At 39.4% G+C, this 21,385-nt stretch overlaps 2 protein-coding genes across 7 annotated transcripts in view; one reads left to right on the top strand and one right to left on the bottom strand.

Annotated features, from left to right (window-relative positions):
• The window catches only part of LOC139117579 (retinitis pigmentosa 9 protein-like), a 70,633-nt gene extending 67,403 nt beyond the window's left edge, over nt 1-3,230 (bottom strand). The window contains exon 1 of one of the 3 annotated variants that reach the window (XM_070680815.1): nt 3,109-3,229. In XM_070680815.1, the coding sequence (XP_070536916.1) occupies nt 3,109-3,200 (92 nt within the window). In that variant the 5' untranslated portion in view covers nt 3,201-3,229. Of the gene's footprint in view, nt 1-3,108 lie in introns of all 3 variants that reach the window. The other 2 variants (XM_070680817.1, XM_070680814.1) reach the window with 2 other exon arrangements.
• A 177-nt stretch (nt 3,231-3,407) lies between these two features.
• The window catches only part of LOC139117580 (probable tRNA N6-adenosine threonylcarbamoyltransferase), a 123,771-nt gene continuing 105,793 nt past the window's right edge, over nt 3,408-21,385 (top strand). Inside the window, exons 1-2 of one of the 4 annotated variants that reach the window (XM_070680820.1) lie at nt 3,409-3,593; nt 9,508-9,660. The gene's annotated coding sequence lies outside the window, so the exon portion shown is untranslated. Of the gene's footprint in view, nt 3,594-9,507; nt 9,661-21,385 lie in introns of all 4 variants that reach the window. The other 3 variants (XM_070680819.1, XM_070680822.1, XM_070680818.1) reach the window with 3 other exon arrangements.

Consider the following 21,385-nt stretch of genomic DNA (forward strand, 5'->3'; position numbering starts at 1 on the left):
AGCCAGACTGGAGTTAAGTGCTTTGGAAATCTTGAAATTGGGATAAAAGGGAAGCAGGAAGTCGGGTGAATACATTTGTATACATTAACACTTCTATATCGTGCAACTTACGACTGCTTGCCAGGCTAAAAGGTGGACCTGACCAATTTTTTAAACTTGGGTTAACAAATTAATCGAAATTGGATGAATATTTGCAATTTTCGTTTGGAGCACAATACGCTTTGTTGGGTGCAGTACCTTCTTAACAGTTTTATTCTTGATACTCCTATTGCAAAAAACTCTACCAGAACCCTATTTATATTAGAAGCTATTTGGGTATTAATTAGGTAGCCATAATTTATTTGTCAATGTTATCAAAGTGTCTTTTAAAAACATTGAACCGCTAAAGGTGATAGTTTATGCTCAAGAAATTTCTTTAAACTTCAAAACGGCTGAAATAGATTGTTTAATACGTGATATATGACAGAAAATGTCTTTTGTAGGTATATTGGCCGCCCTATTGGATTCATGCAAATTAACAAAGTGCAAACGCAAATCATTGCAAGCCAAAAATTGTGTTTCCATGCATATGCAATACACTTTTAACTTTGAAATCATAGAAACAGCTTGTTTAACCCTTTGACTGCTGTAATTTTTACATCAAAATTTTAATGCAATATTTTTACCAATTTCTGTGAATTTTTCTGTCCGTTTTTTCATAATTTTGGACCAAATGGATATCATTTTTCATCAGCTACAGATTTTTTATTAAAATTTTGGTAAATTGCAGAAAAAATGACTGTAGTACATTTTATAAAGTTGACAAAAATAGACAGGCGCTCAAAGGGTTAATACGTGGCATATGACAGAAAATGTCGCTTGTAGGTATGTTGGCCACCCTATTTGATTTATGCAAATTAGGGAGTACCTATGCAAATCATTGCATCTTGAAAATCTTTTGTCTATGCCAAAGAAATACACTGTTAACTTTGAAATCACAGAAATAGCTTAATTGTTTAACCCTTTGACTGCTGTAATTTTTTGACCAAAATTTTATGCAATATTTTACCAATTTCTGTTAACTTTTCTGTACATTTTTTTTTTCATAATTTTGGACCAAACGGATATCATTTTTCATCAGCTACATTTTTTTATCAAAATGTTGGCAAAATAGCTGGTAAAATGACTGTGGTACATTTTATAAAGTTAACAAAAATAGACCGGCGCTCAAAGGGTTAATACGTGGTATATGACAGAAAATGTCCTTTGTAGGTATGTTGACCACCATATTGGATTTATGCAAATTAACGAAGTACCTATGGAAATCATTGCATCTCAAAAACTGTTTGTTCATGCCAAACAAATATACTTTTAACTTTGAAATCACTGAAATAACTGGTTTAATACGTGGTATATGACCGAAAATATCTTTTGTAGGAATGCTGGCCGCCATATTGGAATTATGCAAATTAGTGAAGTGCCTATATGAAACATTATACCTCCAAAATGATTCCCCAAGCCAAATAACTAGTGTCAGACTTTGAAATCACTGAAATAGCTTGTTTAACATGTGATATATGGCCAATTATGTTATTTTGTCGGATAGTTGGCCGCCATATTTGATTTATGCAAATTAGGCATATTTCCCCAAGGTGGATTCGAGTAAACTTTTAATATGCTGTTCTGGGTACCTCTCTAAAATGCATTCTGAAGAAAAAAATTCTGTTGCAATTTGTGGTGGGTTAGGTGCCAAAATCTCGTAGATTGACTGGACTATACATAGATTCCCACTGTAATCTGTTTGATGCATTCTGGGATTGAATACGCATGCGCATATCAAAGTTCACCGAGGTCATCCAATCTGCGATTGCGCAAACGAACCTCTAAATTTAGAGTGGTAACGAACTGGCCAAATCAATGATATTTTTTTGGGCACACAGTCCATGTAGCCGACAATGAGATGCAAATGATATGCGGTCAAGGTCTCCTCAACTAACTTTCAGCTGGTTCTTCACTTTCTACTATTTTTATAGTATTTTTTACAAAGGCACAGACTTATTCTACCTGCAACTTAAAACTGATAGTGATTTTGTAGCTCATTCTTTACTATTTTTCATAGTTTTTGGTAGCCGGTAACAGACACTTCGTGTTCGTGTCGGCTACATGGACGATCTGCCTTTTTGTTTGGTTGGCTGTTCAGACAATAAAACAGACCCTTGTTTAGGTAAATGCCAGCTCAAATAGCAAAGTACTCAGCCAAGTTGCTGGGTAATTACCTAATTTGGTGTTCCAATAACTGGTGCGCCAAGTGTGAACTATGATCACTCAATCTAAATTTCGTGATAAGGCTACGGAAGAGAACGTCGTCGGAACCGGGGTTGGAACGTAGCAGAAACGGGTCCTACTAATTACTGCCCGTCACTGCCCGTCAGGAAATTAGCCTTCCAATTACTGTAATCAGTCGATATTTCAATACCAAAGACCACTACTCTTTGTAAAAACGAACGAAATAATATTCCAAGATCCGAAAAATGTTGATTTTCGAACGAGTAGCAACGCTAATCGTGTGATCGTACATGCATCACCATTGGCCATACATACTGCCCGTCGAGGTCCGACCACTGCCCGTCACTGCCGTCGGGAAATTTACCTTTCAACGACTGTAATCAGTTGATATCTCATATCAAAAACATTACTTACTATACAACCAAACAAAATTGTCGTCCCAGACCCCAACAACGTTGATTTGCGAACGAGTGGCAACGCTGATCGTAATCGATGTCCGAACACTGCCTATCATCACTGCCCGTCGAGTAGAGAACTTAGCGCTCCAATATTCACGTTAGTTCTGAGACAGGACTCGGGCATTTGGAGTAAAACAGACTCTTATTTTGTAGCTTTCTATTACATAAGTGGTCTTTGGTATTGATATATCGACAGATTACAGTAATTGGAAGGTTAATTTCCTGACGGGCAGTCGACGGGCAGTGACGGGCAGTGACGACCGGCAGAAACTACACAAACTACCCAGAAAAAAGCACGCCCGTGGTTCTGCCTAATGCAGTAGGACCCCTCGATTACATTTTCATGATTTTTAGTTCGTCTGCCGCAGTACATACTTATACTTACAAAGTGTCAAAATGTCTCAATTTCGATACACTGGTGTAGTCGTCATCGTCTCCTTTTAGCGACTTGCAACTTCGCTGACCGGCCGCCATCATCAACTCTCACAACCTGTGAATAGCCTCATTCCACACGAATGAGTGAGTAACCATGATTTAAGTATACAATTCATGTCACATTATTTATTATTCAAAGCTTTTCCTTTATTTTCATTTGCATAAAAATTATCTTCATATAATGCTTCTTAAACAGAAGGTTAAATACATTGAACAGAAATAAATCTCAGAAGGCCATATTTGAGTTGTGATCGAGGATTTGCGACCTTTAACATTGAACCCTCCGCACGTTGTTGTTGTTGCCTCATCTACCTCTTCTGTCGGTCATCCTATACTCAGATTTTTCACTTTGGTAAATGCTTCGCTGAAGTCAATCCAGTCCTTTCGCACACCACACCGTGAATTAATAGGGAATGTGAACATATAAGTTCCAGGGTGAGTTACTCTAACCCCATCAGCCACAGGCATTCGACTCCAAGCGCATTTGACTCAATGGTTGTAAACCGTGTAATCGTCACTGATGCTGAGTGTTAAACTCTGCATCGGTGACGGTTTGCTTGCATTGAGTCGAATGTCTGTGCAGACGGTAGAAGTTGCAACTGAAAAATGACCTGAGGGCAGCCCTGTCCCTTGCTGCGAATCCGTAGCCTTTGCCACTCGGGTAGCTGCAAAATTGTAGCTCTACGGTGAGGCGGTCGGTGAGTTTGGGTTTTTGCGACCTCGCTCACCAGTAGAGCTACAATGCCGAAGGCCCTGTAGCATACAAAATAAGCGCGCCACACATGGCGCGGCATTTTCATGTAAAATCCCACATATTTACTGCATTTGGTCGTACCGATTTATCACTACTGAAGGCTATACTACACTATACTACACTAACCTTGTAGTTTATGGGGTTTGGTATAAGCACAGACACGTCGATCGCGTTCCATAAACATTGAGCGTGTTTCTGGGAGCTGCCATTACCGGAAGTGGAAATGGCGGCTCCAAGAAATGTTTTTGGAACGCGACCAACGTATTTGAACAAATACCAAACCCCATACACGACAAGGTTAGTGTAGTATAGTGTTTAATCTTCAGTAGTGATAAATCAGTATAACCAAATGCAGTAAATATATGGGATTTTACATCAAAATGCCGTGCCATGTGCAGCGTGCTTATTTTGTATGCTTCAGGGCCTTCGGCATTATAGCTCTACTGGTGAGCGAGGTCGCTAAAACCCAAACTCACCGACCGCCTCACCGTAGAGCTACAATTTTGCAGCTACCACTCGGGTAGCTTGGTCATTGGAGTGGCAGGGCTCGTTTTCGCAGCAACCCTGTCCCATAAGGGCAGCTCAGAGCAGAGTAAACGTGCACAACTGTGCATTCAGTCGTCACTGAGGAACTGTGTGCCTGCCTAGCCCTACGAGTATGGCGAGAGTGTCTGGCTTTGGCTACGCCGCCTCCCACCTCCGGAGGTGGAGGCGGCGTAGCCAAAGCCAGACACTCTCGCCATACTCGTAGGGCTATGTGTTTGCCCTTAGGGCAGCTCAGATATAGTGCTGCCCTCAGGGCAGATTGGCAGATAGGATAATAGGATTGGTAGATTAGGATGCCCTGAGGCTCTCAGGGCAGATTGGTAGCACTATGCAATGATGTAAGGATAGGATATATATGTCTGCCCTGAGGGCAGCTCAGATATATTGCTGCGCTCAAGGCAGATCGGTAGATATACACTATGCAATGCTGTAAGGATAGGAAATGTATGTCTGCCCTTAGGGCAGCTCTGATATATTGCTGCCCTCAGGGCAGATCGGTAGATATACACTTTGCAATACTTTAAAGGATAGGAAATTTATGTCTGCCCTGAGGGCAGCAATATGTCTGAGCTGCCCTCAAGGGCAGACATATATTTGTAAATTTTGCCTGACCACACTCCTTGAGTGTGTTGTTGAGCAATAAAGTAAAGGATTGTAAAGTAAAGTAAAGTGTATTTCCTGTCCTTACAGCATTGCATAGTATATATCTATAAATCTGCCCTGGGAGCAGCATTATATCTGAGCTGCCCTCAGGGCAGACATAATTTCCTATCCATAAAGTATTGCATAGTGTATATCTACCAATCTGCCCTGAGGGTGGCAATATATCAGAGCTTCCCTCAGGGCAGACATTTCCTATCCTATCTACAATGCTGCTCTGAGAGCAGCAATATCCGGTTCCCAGACACTTCGCACCATACCATCTCACCCCATACCATTTCGCACCAAAACCACTTCGCACCAAATCAACCTCATACCAAAACCACTTCGTCCCTAAAGTCACGTTGCCCCAAACCATTTCGCCCCAAAACAATGCCACATTGCCCCAAACTGATCACCAACAGGTAAAGCTGAAAATACCGTATTCCTCCGATTCTAAAACCCCCTTTTCAGAACCAAAGGTGACAGAAAACATGGTGGGGTTGTATAAACGGATGTCACCGCGAAATCGAACGTGGTAGTTAATTTATGCTAATTAATGCAATGTTATGCACATTTTATGCCAATGTTTTTTATTCACGCGAACGCTGCAGGCACATCATACTTTGTGATATCGACTCATGGCCATGCTGCGTCGATACTGACAGTCGAATCTGTACGGTATAAATTAGGCCTAATGGAGATCGACAAGTTTTGAAAGTTAGCGTATTTGCCATACCCTCTTTTGCTAAACAATACGATAGCAATAAATCTTCGTGTTTCGTGTATAGATAATCACCACGATACTTCGTTGCAACAAGTACGATCCAGCAGCGGCTAGCTCCCCATAGCAGTGCATAGCATGGCCGCAAAGGTCAGACAATAAATTTAGGGAAAGTCCCTAAAGTTCCGCTGGCTGTGATTGGTCATTTCACCTAATAGGTCAAAGGTGTCAGTGCATGAGGTCAGGGTAAAATTCTGTTCCGCACATGCATGTTGTGGTGTCCGTCCGATGTTTTCTATTTACGATTTTCAATTAGCGTACTCCTTAAAATAACCAAACAATTACACGTTGTGAGTTTTATTATTTTGCTCCTACGGTAGTTTCAAAAAGTCTAACCGTATCTCGAAACGAAATGTGATCTTACGAACAGGCAGGCGCTAGGCTCGAACTGATAAAGTGTTGAAGCATCGGCTGGCCGAGACGAAAGATTGCTACGCAAATATGCTTACAATTTGATGAATTGAATTTTTGGCAATAAATCTTTGAAGTTTTTTTTTATTTGTATCGATAAACGAAATGTCTCTTGATGTGGAATTCAGTCATCTATGATCAACTGTTCGGAATGGTACGAACATGCACGTTTATGTTCTAACTGTAAGTGTTAGGGTCGTTTATGAAGTTCGGTATTTTTCCCTCGCAAGACTTCGAAAGCATGCATAATCTTGAAAATCTGTTACACTATCGCCTACTCATTGCCGGGACTAGTTCAGGAAAAGGACACACACAAGCAAGAAATGCCGTTCAAACAATAAATACATTTATAACATGAGAAAAACTATGTACAAAATTGATAACGAAAGAAATTCAAAGAATTTTCAGTTAATGCGTGGAAGAAACTTCGGATGTCGCGTTTGTCGATACAATTGCCCTCTTCATCAAAGTCAAACCCGTTGAAGTCTATATCTCATCTTCCCCCTTGTCATCAAACACAAGTCCCACGGTTTCATTTGATAAGTCGTCATCAAGTACCGGAATCTCCTTGGAAATCAGGTTGTCTTCTTGTGTCGAGTGCATTTGCGATACCCGTGGAAAGGAACGATTTTTTCACCACGTGAAATGAGCGAATCGTACTTGATCGACACGTTCAAAAACATGACTATCGTAATGTTCATGTTATGGTAGCCAAATGACATCGAAATATTCGATTCATACTTACTTGATCAAGATGTTCAAAAATCTGCTTATTTTGACGGTAGCAAAATGACAGTGATGAAAAGACGGCATTGTACTAGATCATTGTACTAGGCATTGTACGCTCAAAAATCCAACTCTTTTAATGTTCATTTACGTAGCGAAATCCAAGTGGAATTTTACCGCCAGGAACGATAAAACCGTTCCCGATTGACATGTTCCAACACCAAACAATAGTGTGCTTGTTTTGAGGTTTGATACTTCACTTTGGCACTTGTTTGTGACTTTGATAAGGCCAAAATAAAAAATATGTGCTGTTCCGATTACCCGACCTACCCCAATTTTATCCCCCCCACCCTAGACTTTTTAGAGCTTCGTAAACCCGGAAGTAAAATAATGATATGAAAAAACGTGAAACGCATGAAACTAATTTTAGTTTGATTTTGATACGTTTTGATCTACAAAAAAATGTTGTTGAAACAATACCACGCGTAAATTTCCGTACGCTGATTTTGCATATGAAAGCCTATCAGCCAGTGTTGAGAGTTACGTTCACAAAAGTTCATTGCCCTCGCCCGATAAGGTTTCTGTGTCACATCATCTCTGCACGATCGAGAAAAGGAGACAAACTGAAGGTTTTGTGCATCATATGAATGTCCATAACACTGAAAATAATTCCGATGGCAAAATTGACACGAAAAATTGGACTTAATATTGGACTTTACTGGTACAGAAACGTGCCCAGTGCAGACTGCATAAGCATTGAAGCAAGCTGTGGTGTGGTGTCAATGGGCACATGGCCCGGTTTTTGAATTCAGTAAACAGACACTGACTCATTTTTCAGAGCAAATAAACCCTAAAATTAACTGTCGGTGACAACCAACCTTTCTGTTTGTTATTTTCCCCATTCTAAAATGACTGAAAAAGTAACTGGAGCAAATCTGACATCGAGAAAAACTCAACTCCGCATTCAAGTCAAAACAAGGGATCTGACCCTCTAAGTTGTTCGTTTTAGCTCTACTGAGTCTGCGCACAAAACTACAAGACCAGCTAGGTCACTACAAAAACACAGCTCACTGGTTTGCAAAGGGCAATGTTGATCCAAACTTATAGTAATGAGGGATGATATGCGCACAGTAAAAACGTTACAAACAAGCACATTATTTTTTGCAGAAGCTACGAAACATTTTTTTATAACTACAATAGATTTTTTTCTTGGCTTGTATAGTGCAGACACTTCAGTGAAAAATGAAAAAATCCCTTGAAGGTACAATGGGAAGGGCTGGCTGTTGTTAATTTCGATGTTTGAATGTACATTAAGCCCTATGAAAGCAAACTTACAGAATATGTGCAAACAAACATACAGAATTATGAGAATATCTAAGCATGAGGGAATATGCTACAATTTTTAGGGATATGAAAGCTTATGAATATTAATGAGCCGTCCACCACTCTTGGAAGCCCTATACATTCACAACAGTGACACCCAAATTTGTTGACTTTTATAGAGGATGGTGTTTGGAGCCAGCAGCTTGGATTGTGTAAACAAGTGATTTGTGGCTTGTTGTATGTATATCACAAGTGACATCACTGCAACATTAAAACTTACATAAGATGTCCTTAAATGTTTCAGTTAAATCCCCCCCAAAATTTTAAAATCCCCCCGAAAAATTCCAGGAGAGGGGGACCAATCCCCTCTGGTATAGTATCCTAGATGAAACACTGCATTGATGACAGTAAATATTGTGTTGTGTCAGTTCTTACAAGTCAGACTTACCTGTGGATAAACAGTTCACTTTCCTGTCAAAGAATTGTAATTTAGCCATATCAATTTCCGTGGCAGTCTATTAAACCACAAACTTCAATTCTACTGATGAATATTTTATTTTAATAAATTGGTATTCAATTTGAGTGCATTTCATGAGGAAATTGTTCACTGGTAGTTTGTTTGAAAGCATACAAAGTGCACATTGAGAAATAAAAAAAAATGAAAAAAAAAAAAATTTCCCTACCTACCTACCTACCCTATTTTTGAAAACCATGTAATCGGAACAGCACAATTTTTTTTTTTGGCCTTAGCAGCGTAGGTGTCGCAGATATCCTTGTCTCATTACATGACAATGGCTCTATTGTTCCAGTCAGAATTTAGGTGTACCCCCCTGGGGGCGTTATAAACGAACTTACGGCCAATTACGAATCGATAAAATAATCCTTGGGGGCGTTGTAAACGGACAGGGTTTTTGAATCGGAGGAATACGGTAACCAACCACTGTCATCGAGTTTTCGTCACCTTTCTATCATGCCAGGACTGAAATCTTGAAATTCTACACATTTCGAGAAAATGACATCGTGCAATTCCGCGCACGGCATCTAAGTTGTAGCACTGAGTAGTTTGCATGTTCTTTTTTCTTTTTCTACCGTACATTGTTCCATGCAACAATAAATAGTTCGTGGTAGCCAAAAATGTCCTAACACATTTATTAAATGCTTCCAAGTTGCAGGTAAGAACAACGTGATGATACGTCGTGACATCGTTGTTTTCAGGCGAGTTGATGGTACTATACTTTGGGCAAAGTGGTTTTAGTACGAGGTGGTACTAGGAGCGAAGTGGCGTAGGACGAGGTAGTACTTGGGACGAGGTGGCTTTGGTACGAAATGGTTTTTGGGCGAAGTTGTGTGGGGCGAACTGGTTTTGGTGCGAAGTGTCTGGACCCCGCAATAAATGAGCTGCCCTCAGGGCAGATATACAGTTCGTCAGTGACGTCATTGGATGTTGTGCACATGTTTACTCTTCTCAAAACTGCCCTGAGGGCAGAGCTGCCTTCAGGTCATTTTCTAACCCTAAACAAGGTTCAGGCTTCTTGTATGGTAAAATGTTAGGTATATCAAAAGCAACACATCATTATTCCTTAAAATCATCCCTCCTAGATCCTTTGGAAAAAGTAGTTTGTGGTATGTAGGTGATTGCAATGTACCCAGGGTTACACATGTATTTTTTGAAACCTGAGGAGATCCAATTAGTCGCTCTGTAAATATTCCTTATGAGTGATCTAAGCGATCTTATGTTTACATGTCAATCAGTAACTTAGGTATTAGTTCGGGACAAGCACTCTGAACGGCAATCGCTAGTTCGTAATGGCAGACATAAACATCAGACAGCTGCTGTCTACACTTTTTTGTTTTCAATCTACCGATTGAGATGCCTTCGGCGGACACATTTACAAGAAAAAGAGAATTTTGATGGCCTCCCTTCACCTGATTTTGATATCCATTCCATTTTAAGATCGATGAGTCGTTGTCGAAGAAGACGACCAATTAGTTTACGTTTCCTTTTCCTGTGTCTGAGTTATTTTAAGCATCAAAAATTCCTCATCAACCAGTGATTTCACACAAAGATGACAACAGACAATTTATAACACAGAAAAAAATACATTTTAACAGAAAAGCACAACATAAAACAAGTTGATGACCATATATATCTATCTCTCAATCTAGTAACACAATATGAACTAGTCTTTGAGAGCACAATACTCAATAGAACAAATTGTGTGGAATAATTGGCAGATTGTATGTATTGTTATGTTGTATCACTGGAAGTTTGTTCTTTCATTCTTGAAGCCAGGATGTCTAATTTTATCGGCTGAAGATGAACTTCAGGCAACTGTTGAAGAGAGTCTGGCAAACTTCAGTGTTTCCTCTGGCTAATTTTTTCTGTTAGCCATACTGGCTAATTAGCATCAAAACTGATTAGCCACCACTTTGCAAACAATGTTTCAGTATGAGCGTGACCCACAGAGTTTTCCCCAGGAAAAAAAAATCATATAGTGGTATTTTGCATAACAATACATGCAATTGTTATGGTAATGAGTTTTAATGCTTTTTAATGCTCTGGGGAGAACACTGGTAAATTTCAAAGAAAACAACATACTCATGTACACACACATATTTTTAACACAGTCATGTGAACAACTTTTTATTTTTCGTTCGTCAAGATACTGTATCAACACATTGTTGAACACTGTCCCCACACTGACAGATCAAGATACTTTCTTGGACAGATCTAGAGCCAGTGATTCACTTTCACAATCCATTATCTCTCTAAAAGCATTCAGCTTTTCCACAAGTCCTTCTCTGAAAGGAATACTTGATGATTCATGGTCATTTAGTTTACAAAGTACACCAGAACAAAATATTCTTCTGTCTTTCATATTTGACCAAACAGTGAAAGCTCAAAGACTGTTTTGAAAGTCAAATTGCTCTATATCAGGGCCTACAATTGCAATCCTCATTAATCTGTCGACATTTTTTGCTTGGGGGCTTTACAGTTTACTCGCCAGTCTGTGCCCTGCAGTGCGTTCATGTTTGGTGAAGTTGTCTTTTTTTAAAAACTTCATATGACCGACCAGATGTCAAAATATTGTTCTGCCCTGCTGATTGGCTCACTTTACAGAGAAACATTACTCAAAAATCAAAGGGAATTCGGTGTGCAATAATACTTGTTTTATTGTAATTTAAATGGGGCGGGTTCGAGGCTATGCTGGATATCGTGGGAACGAGGCTACCTTGAGTATTCATTGTTAGCTTTGACCCTCGAGCGTTCCATCGAGAACTCTCCTCTTTGTCCAATTCGAGCCCTCATTAACATGATACGACTCTCCCCTACACACCAAGCCAGAGACCATCTGTTTAACTATATGCCGTCGAAAGCCACTGCAACCACCCCCCTGGTCCTTACGCATGCAAAATTCACTAGAACACTCAAACTCATTCTTACGGACTGCGGCTTTAAGCCGGCCGACTACTCCGGTCACTCATTCCGCCGTGGCGGAGCCACGTTTGCCCTTAATTTGGGAATTCCCCCCTTATTAATCAAGCTACAAGGCGATTGGAAATCCAATGCGTTCGAACGCTACACAGTTCTGTCCCATGAAACAAAGTGCAAAGTCACAAAATCCATGGCCCTCGCATTATGTACTCAGGAGGAGGGCTAGCGCCCACCACCAGTGTTGGGGGAATCTTGGCGGACTTTGGCTTGCAGCCTGTCAACTTGTATTAAAGTAGTTGACCTTGATCCCCCAACACTGTGTGTCTGTCTCTTATTATTGTTATTATTACTTTGTTATTGTTGTTGTTTAGTGCTAGAGTAGCCAACAGTTAAGTGTGCAATAATACTTGTTTTATTGTAATTTAAATGGGGCGGGTTCGAGGCTGTGCTGGATATCATGGGAACGAGGCTACCTTGAGTATTCATTGTTAGCTTTGACCCTCGAGCGTTCCCCCACCCTCCCACCCAAATCTTAAACTAGCGTACGAATTTTTTCCTTCTTCCACTACACTACCTTCTTATACTTCTACCTTGCTCTGTAATTCGTCCGACCCGAGTGGCGGACTTTGGCTTGCAGCCTGTCAACTTGTATTAAAGTAGTTGACCTTGATCCCCAACACTGTGTGTCTGTCTCTTATTATTATTATTATTACGTTGTTATTGTTGTTGTTTAGTGCTAGAGTAGCCAACAGTTAAACAAACCATTCCTCCTGTAATTTACGTTTCTTCTCAACACTGCCCTTGGTCACGTTTTCTAGCGTTTCTTGCCGTTTTCACTTGTACATGCAGTGGAGTTCGCCAGTGACTGAGTTTTTACCGTTAGTGATTCAGGGTTGCATTCTGCTGGCCCTATTGAACTTTGATCAGTGTCGGCTGCTTTTCTGTACGTAAGAGGTCATTATGTAAGCGACCCGTCACAATGCACCATGCGTGCTATTCAAATCAATCACGGCGGGTCATTAAAAACGTTTCAGCGACGTTCAGCTTAAACCCCCTAGACTATTGTTTAAAAGTCAACAGAGCGCGCGCAATACCACCCATTTTTAAACCCCTTAGGCCAAGAGGGAAAACAGTGGCAATGACTCAACACTTCCTCATTAGGAATTTGGATTCGCCAGGCTGGCGAATTGGCCTTCAAAAATATTCGCCAAATGGACATTCCGTTCGCCAATTGCCTAATTGGCGAACGGCAGCGGAAACACTGAAACTTTCGAAATATAGCTACAGAGAATTGTAGTGTCGTACACAGTCTCTCCACTCTGGAAACTTGTACAGACTGCACTGTCTTGCAGATTATAGCGGTCTTGCCGTGCCAAATTGGCTCTATGCACAACAAGGTGAAACAAAAAAAACACTATCATACATTACACGCAAACAACCAATATATGATAGATATGTGGAGTTGCTTTCCCTGTACTTGCGAACACCATGCATTGTACTAATGACCGCAAGCCGGAAGACTGGATATACATGTAGTTCAGCGTTCTGGTCACACTTGTAAAGAAGCCATTGTTTAGTACGGAGCACTGAACCTGAACCAGCCCTCCGACACCAAATTAATTTAGTTCCTTGTTAGATCGGTACTGTCTGGTCACACATTTAAATTTAATCCAGTGTTAGCTCCAGAGTAAACACGCATGTGAAAATCCCCCTCATGACAGGATAATTAAACCAATCATAATGAACTGTAACAATGGCTATGAATAAATTATTGTTATCTGAGATAGAATCATTCTGGAGACCGCGATCCTTAATATTGCAGAAGAGCAATATCAGCCGCTACTCTACCGTAGACGCTATGTTTCCTGGTATGCATCACGATCAGCGCACACGCATGTACAGGAGAGGACTAGAGAGGGCGCACATTAAAATCCTGGGGAAAGCCGAGGGTACTCAAAGATTAGCCATTAACATGGAGGGTCTTAATTTAACCATGTTCACAGTGTGCTCATTGAAAAGACGAAATTCCAACTTTTACAGTGATACCACATTCACCATCTTTTGGAATTTTTTTCCTTTCTTTAACATGATTATGCAAATTAGGCACGTAAAATCAAGATTTTCGTGTGTTTTTTGCCTACTTCTTCGTTGGACTTAAAAATGACTTTGTATAAGTTTGACCTTTCGATCAGGCGTTACAATGGCGACAAAGGTACGGTTTTATCTTCTCTATGTCATTTTTGTTGTTCTCATAAATCAAGAAATACTGAAAATTGGAATTTTACCCAAATTTGAAGCCCGATATGCTTTTGCGGAAGATGGTTTACAAATTTTTGAAACCGTTACTGTTTTGATCATGTTTCTAGCTTTCAATCGGTATACCGCATGGTTGACCTTGCTTCACTTATGTAAAACTAGTAGGCTTTCGAAGGGAACGATGTAATTTAGAAGTTGAAACAAAGATTCAGTGTCCCAGTTTTGACGTTAACTATAGACACAGCCGCTTGTATATGTCTATATATTAGCTAAGACAATAATCCACAGTGTGCCTCAGTTTGGGTGTAATTCATAGAGCTAACCACAGGTGTTTATGTATGTTGACACAATGATTCAGTCCCAGGTTTGACGTAAATCAAAGCTTGCTATGGCCAGTCACCTTATACCTGTTTTTCTCTGTTACAGATTTCCTGTTGGAAATCAGATCCTGCGCTCTCTTCCGGCACTGTCTCAAAAAATCCTGAGTTAAAGTGCACATGCAAAATCTTTGTCTGATTTAAGACATGCTCTCCAAAGACCAACTTCATCACTTCCAGAAAGCTTTTCACCTATTTGTTTGTGTTGTTTTATTTGCTCATGTGTTCACACACGTGGGCATATGGTTTACCGATGTCTGTATGTGTGTGTGTGTGTGTGTGTGTATGTGTGTCTGTCTGTATACCCGATATCTCAAGAACTGCTGAAGGGATGTCAACCAAATTTGGTACACAGCTTCAGGATCTGAATGGCAAGAACTGGAAAGGTTTTGGTGGGCGTGGCTTGGATATTAATGAAGTTATGAAAGTTTTAATTTTTGTGTCACATGGTTGTCTATGAGAGAGCTTTCGCTAACGCCACGTGTGACAAGCGAAAACGATCAATTGACGAGATCGACTGTTTGAGGGCGCTGTGAAATGAGCTAGTCCAGGTTGGCTACAGCTGGATAGCTCTGGTTTCAACCACAGTCCCTCCGTGTTTCAACCTCGTATTGAACATTAAAAATATGATATTTTATGACTCATTCAACTCACTACACTCAGTGTGACAGTTTTCGGACGACCTCAGTTTCCGGACATTTAGTGACATGTTGTTAGTTACACTCACTTCGCTCCGTATCGATAGCGTTTTACAGGTCATGTGACCTCATATTAAGTCAGGTGACACTTGTCCCGTTTTCGATAGTTTTTTTGGTAGAAGCTATTGAGTTCACTACGAGCGGCGGTCACAAATTGGATACCGCGTCAGTGAAACTGTCAACATACTGCCGTCAGGTCAAAGTAACTGAAATTTTGACTAAAGTCCTGATTTAGCATTGAATTTTGAATTTCAGGGAGAATAATGATTTTGAAAATATTCTTTCCATTGTTCGCTACGATTGCATGTAGTTTTAACGAAAACTGCGCAGTTGTTTCGAGAAAAAAAAGTACATTTAATGAACGTAAGAAGTGTACAAGTTTTCGGACAGACAATATTTAGCATGTGTAAATGTAGTAAGTGACTTACTGCGTAAAAACTTAACATAAATAATTCCATACGATGAAATATACTCGCTATTTTTATTAAATAATGCCTGTGCAATTCTTATACAAACAAAATATGCAATGGAAACAATTATAAATAATACTCACTGAACAAACTTGACGAAGTTAGCCACACCGTATGATACAAGGTGCCGAAAGCAACACACACAGAGACAGCCCGCGTCCGATATCTAAGCGCTATACACGTCGAAATATAGTTGAGTCGTCCATGGATTAAACATAACTAATTATCATGAAATATTCTTATGTACAGTTTTCTAAACACATCGAAATCACAAATCGGTGGTTTGAAGTTTCAAATTATCAATACTTAGCTCCTAATCACATTCCAAACACGACGTCCGATTTCTGGGATTGCAGTCCGATTATTACGCTTTCAACATGGGGTCAAAACTTTGGCAACTTTGACCCCGAAATACCACTCCCGTCGTGTCAACTGAGTTTGAGGATAACCACAATAAAGTTTAGAAAGGTATGGTAATAAGATTTCTTATTGCTGGTCATTTACGAAACTACTTTGGGCGAAATTCACTACCCTGTCCGAAAACTGTCACACTGAGTGTATTCAAGATAAAATATCGTTTAGCAAATTAGCTTTACCCTTGGTGATTGATCGTTTCCCTCGCTGCTCGATCGCCAGAAATGACTTCATAGTAATCATACGTTCTCCACCTGGCGTCAGGGCATGGCATTATCAATCGCCCCGATCCCTAAATATGGAAGTGCTGATGAATAATAATTTTGGGTCAAAGGTACATGTATTGAAGTGTCCAATCAGGTTCGTGCACAGAGTCCAAGGTCGTGACCTACTTCATGTACTTCTGCCGTGTTTTGATTTTGCTTCGCCAAGAAACGTGCTCGCCATTGTCTATAAAAGTATGTTTGTTCTCCTTTGTAAGCATTTTTAGTTCTAAATGTGTCAGATTAAAAAGGCGAGGTTGTTCGTGAAACAAATTCCGGCATAGGCTTTGGTATGCGTACGATCGGCAGTGCATGTAGCGTACCACGCTTGTGTAACTGCCGAGCTCAACCTGCATTCTCGGTTGGTACTCATGTACAATCATGATCGTTTCAATTCCGATGAAGATGTCTTAGTTTTGCAGTCTTTTTTCCGTATGATAATCCTGACAATTCGTGTTATGGTTAGACATAGTGGCCATTTTATGATAAGTTTTCAATACTGCAAAGCTACATAGCGTCACTATCGCGTGGATACAGCGTTGTTGAACGGGATAATGAAACTCTGCAGAGGGAGAAACAATCGTTGACATGAACTGTCATGTTTGCAAGGGTACCAGTCAACTCGCATCTTTTCCAACTCGCCCGATACCAACTCACCCGATGCCAACTCACCCGATACAATTTTGCAATTTTTATGAGTACCTGGTACGTATAAAAACGTTTTATTTCTTAACCCTTTGCACCCTGACCCCCTGAAGTGTGTATCGCTCAATGCATTTCCTATCCATAGCGAGGGAAACTGCCCGCGTTCCATGCACCCTTTTTCAATGCCAGTGCTACGCTATCTGTGCAAAATTTGTGGCGATATGCTCCCTTGTGATGGAAAATCTCTCTTATTCTAAACATAGACGTAGTTAACTTTGGACTTTGATTTCGTAAATGTGATGTCCATGCAGTGAGTTTGGGTTGGCGCGCTTCAACTATAATGCAATCTTCGCCCGCCTGCGGTCCGATATCCCGCATAAGGGATAAGACCACTAGAAAGATTGCTAGAAGCCCGTATTGCAACTTTGTTGTCGTATTTTAGTTGACTTCATTGCTTATCGGAGAGGTTTTTCCGGGATTGGAAGCCATGGCAATGTAAATCTATATCTTTCCCTGTACTGTGCCCTTTTAGTTCGCCTCTAACTCCTGAAAACAACTGTAGAAATCAAACTTGCCATCCATTTGCAAGCAAAGGGTTCAAAGATCATTTTCCACGTGCGGGAAAATTTGGCCACCCATGAAATTTTTCGTCTCAAAGCGTTAAAGTTGAGTGTGCGAAATTTGTGTTGCTGGAAGCCTTTTTGTCTGCCAAGGACGTAAAAGCTGCCACCTGATTGGCCCAAACGATGGCATAATGTACATTGAAGATACTATGATATAACATTATTGAAAGTCATTTACTACCTAGTTTTATTTCAGCCAATTCCTTATTTGCATATGTAATGAACATTTCTAATTAGGGATATATATCTGAATTGACTCAACCAAAGTTGATGAATCTTGCCATATTTGAATACTTAATGACCTTTACCATTGATCTATGGTGAATTTTGTTCATTATGTTGATCATAACACTTTCAATGAAGTTGCAAACATGTAGCAAGGTTCAAACTTGCACATAAATGCAATATATAATGAAACACGTGAGTATTTTCAGTTCATATCTGGTTATCTTTGCTGCATATCATTTGCTTTTATTTTTTGAAAACTCTGTTCGCTCAGAAGAAAATAAAAGAGAAACTGCAGCATTGACATGACTCGACCCCTTCCCTTTCAAATGACCAATCAAAGCCTTGGCAGCTGACCGTATCTGGTTTGGACCCATTGTAGCAATTTTATCAACATTAAGCCCAAGTTCATCGACCATATTTACTTGTGATTTCAACAACTTAAATTTACGAAAGAAAGTTTTAAGCATAGAATCACCGGGAGAGGCACCTATAGCCTGATTTATTAATCTAACCACATTTGTTAGAACAATATCACAGCTTCCAACAGCATAAAAGGTGAACAAACCATTCGCAAAGAACACAGAGTTTTCACTTTTTCATATTGCTTATTATCATCATCACCATCCACAATATTGCAACAAAATCCAAAGATTTTAATCAAAAGTTCTGAGGAAATATCTAGAATTGAAGTAGAAGGTGAAGAAGGACAACCTTGCCGTTCATTTCCTCAGGAACATTTCCTGAGCAAGCAACTTGGCTTGGCAGCTGCTTCCATAGACTGTCGCTTTCTTGGATTTGGTCTTGGCATTTTAAAATTTCCGATAGTTCACAAATTGTTACGCCAAAATTTACTTGACGTCTTTGATGTGAACTTGAAATTAACTTCAAGATTTGCCACTCAAAAGAAAGAAAATTTCACCAGAGACCTCTGAGCATAAACTGGAAACAACACTTTTCCTAATACTGTACTTGACGGGCAACTCAATGCACGTGGAATACTAGAGTATCGTGAACAATCAGGCATGTAAAATGAAAGCGTGTGTTTTGTGCGTATGCGTATGTAGTATAGAACACGCACGTGTCTAGACCAAGTCCTGGATAGATGTTAGCGTACGCATACTTACTATTCCTGATCAGTCGCTGTTGTGCATAAAAATTGAGTCTTCTTTTGGAAACAAAGTACTACACATTGTAAAAACTTGTATTGAAATTCTTTTTTTAAAGAAAACTTGTTAATTCTGTCTACATTTCAATGAAACAATGCCGAGAAATCAAATTCAAAAGTCGGAAAGCCAGATCAATTTATCGTGATACCGATCGTACTGGAGTTGAACTCAGTTCAGACTGAAAACGTTTTTAGCTACTATAGACTATAGTCTATAGAAGCTATTGGGATGGGTATCCGTCCGGCGTCCGTCGTCAGTCTGTATGTATGTATGTATGTATGTATGTCCGTTTGTGAGGCGTCCGTCCACTCAAATATCTTGAGAACCGCTGTACTTACTGATTTGATATTTGTTGTGTAGATGAAAAATATGATTTTGAGAAACTACTTTTTTTAAGTTTTTGATATTGTTGAAAATAGGCAAATTAATGCCAAAAAAGTGTTTTTGGTAAAAAATCATCTTCTTCATAACCGCTGGTCAGACAGCTTTGTTATTTTATATACAGGTCCCTAGGGGTAACCCAACTTAGATTTGTTCAAATTGTGATGAAATATGCAAATGTGTATTTTTAAGGAATTTTTTTGTCATTTTTGGTCAAAATTTGACTGACGTTGTATGTAATTCTTGTACTGTGTAAACCCTATCAATTCACCCAGAAAAAAATAATTAATATGATTTTAAATAATTGAATTAATTAGGAAATCATCAAAGCCAAAATAATTGTAGTGTAGAATTATCAGAAAGTTCAACTTTTTTTGACAGTTCATAGTGAAATGCTTACCATCTTGGAGGATTCAAACATGTAAAGGCAACTTTCCTGAATCCCAACTTTGACATATTCTGAATCGTCATTTTGCCCTGTATGTTATCTAATGAAATTGCCCAAAATAGTCAATAGAGATAGAGATAGAGAAAGTTCTAATTTCCATTTGTGGTTGACTTGGTAAGGATAAAATAAAATTACTTTTTGAGGAAAAAAATAGAGTGGTCAATTAAAAGAGTGGTCAAAGTGATAGGGTTTTTATGGTAAAGCTGGGCTGTGAGATTCCTCATGTGCTATTTATAGCAATTATGCAATCTGTGTAAACAGTGCAATGAAAGTTACACGATTCCTTATAATGCTTTTGATGACCTTGAACTTCTTAAGTTTCAAACATTTGTCTCTTCAGTGTGCTTTCTCTGAGTATGTACAGTCTCAACTTAATCAACAGAACTCACTTACAATGTTAATCAAAGATATCCACCTTCTTCATCAGTACATGTGTCACAAAAGGTTATTCTCTACATAACACAGCAGAGCTCTGTCAACTGTTGAGTTGCTTGTTCTTTCAAAACCGCTGGTCAGACAGCTTTAATATTTGGTTTACAAGTCCCTAGGATGACCCAAGTGAGATAATTTCATACAGTCAGGAAATACTTAATTTTGTATCCATGTCTATAGTAGCTTCAGGGACTTTGGCCCTATGTTTTTTGTGAGTGGCAATGCCACTAGTTCGGGAAATACACAGTAGAAAATGTCGAAACTTAAAGAATAATTCAATAATTTTGAGGATTTTGAGCTGCTAAACACTCGCGTGGTCACGACAATACAACGTACGACTCTTCGCTTCGCTTCGCTCGCATGCACTGGACCCTATGCGCAGACGGGTTCATTTTTAGCTCCGCTGTCAGCGACGCGGAGCTTATCGAATAGGTTGATTTTCCGTCGTTGTCCGTCGTCGTCCGTCAACAATTGCCTTCTCCTCTGAAACCGCAAGTCCAATTGCTTTGAAATTTTATATGCAGTTCACTTGGGGTGACCTCACTTAAGTTTGTTCAAATTGTGGTGATATTTGCATATTTGTATTTTTGGGGCATTTTTTGGTGTTTTTGGTAAAAAAATTTTCTTCTCTGAAACCGCTTGTCCGATTGCTTTTAAATTTGATATGCAGTTTACTGAGGGTGACTTCACTCAGATTTGTTCAAATCGTGGTGAAATTTGCATATTTGTATTTGTAAGGCAATTTTTGTCATTTTTGGTAAAAAATCTTTAAAAATTTTCTTCTTCAAAACTACAAGTCAGATAGCTTTGATATTTGGTACATATGTCCCTAGGGATGATCTATTTTAGATTTGTTCAAATTGTGCAGAAATATGCAAATTTGCATTTTGAAGGCAATTTTTGCCATTTTTGGTCAAAAAATGTTTTTTTCAAAAAGGACTGGTCTGATAGTTTTGAAATTTGGTATACAGGTTCCTATATATAAAGTTAGTAATATGTATTGAATTTCTGATGAAATCTGTAATTTTGTATTTTTGGGGCAATTTTTGCCATTATTAGTCAAAAAATGTGTATTTCAAAAACTGCTCATCTGATAGCTTTGAAATTTGGTATACAGGTTCCTACAGATGAACTTAATGAAATTTATTGAAATTATGATGAAATCTGCAATTTTGTAATTTTGGGTTAATTTTTTCCATTTTTGGTC

Source organism: Ptychodera flava, chromosome 18 (genome assembly GCF_041260155.1).
Source record: "Ptychodera flava strain L36383 chromosome 18, AS_Pfla_20210202, whole genome shotgun sequence".
In the NCBI taxonomy this organism is placed as follows: Eukaryota; Metazoa; Hemichordata; class Enteropneusta; family Ptychoderidae; genus Ptychodera; species Ptychodera flava.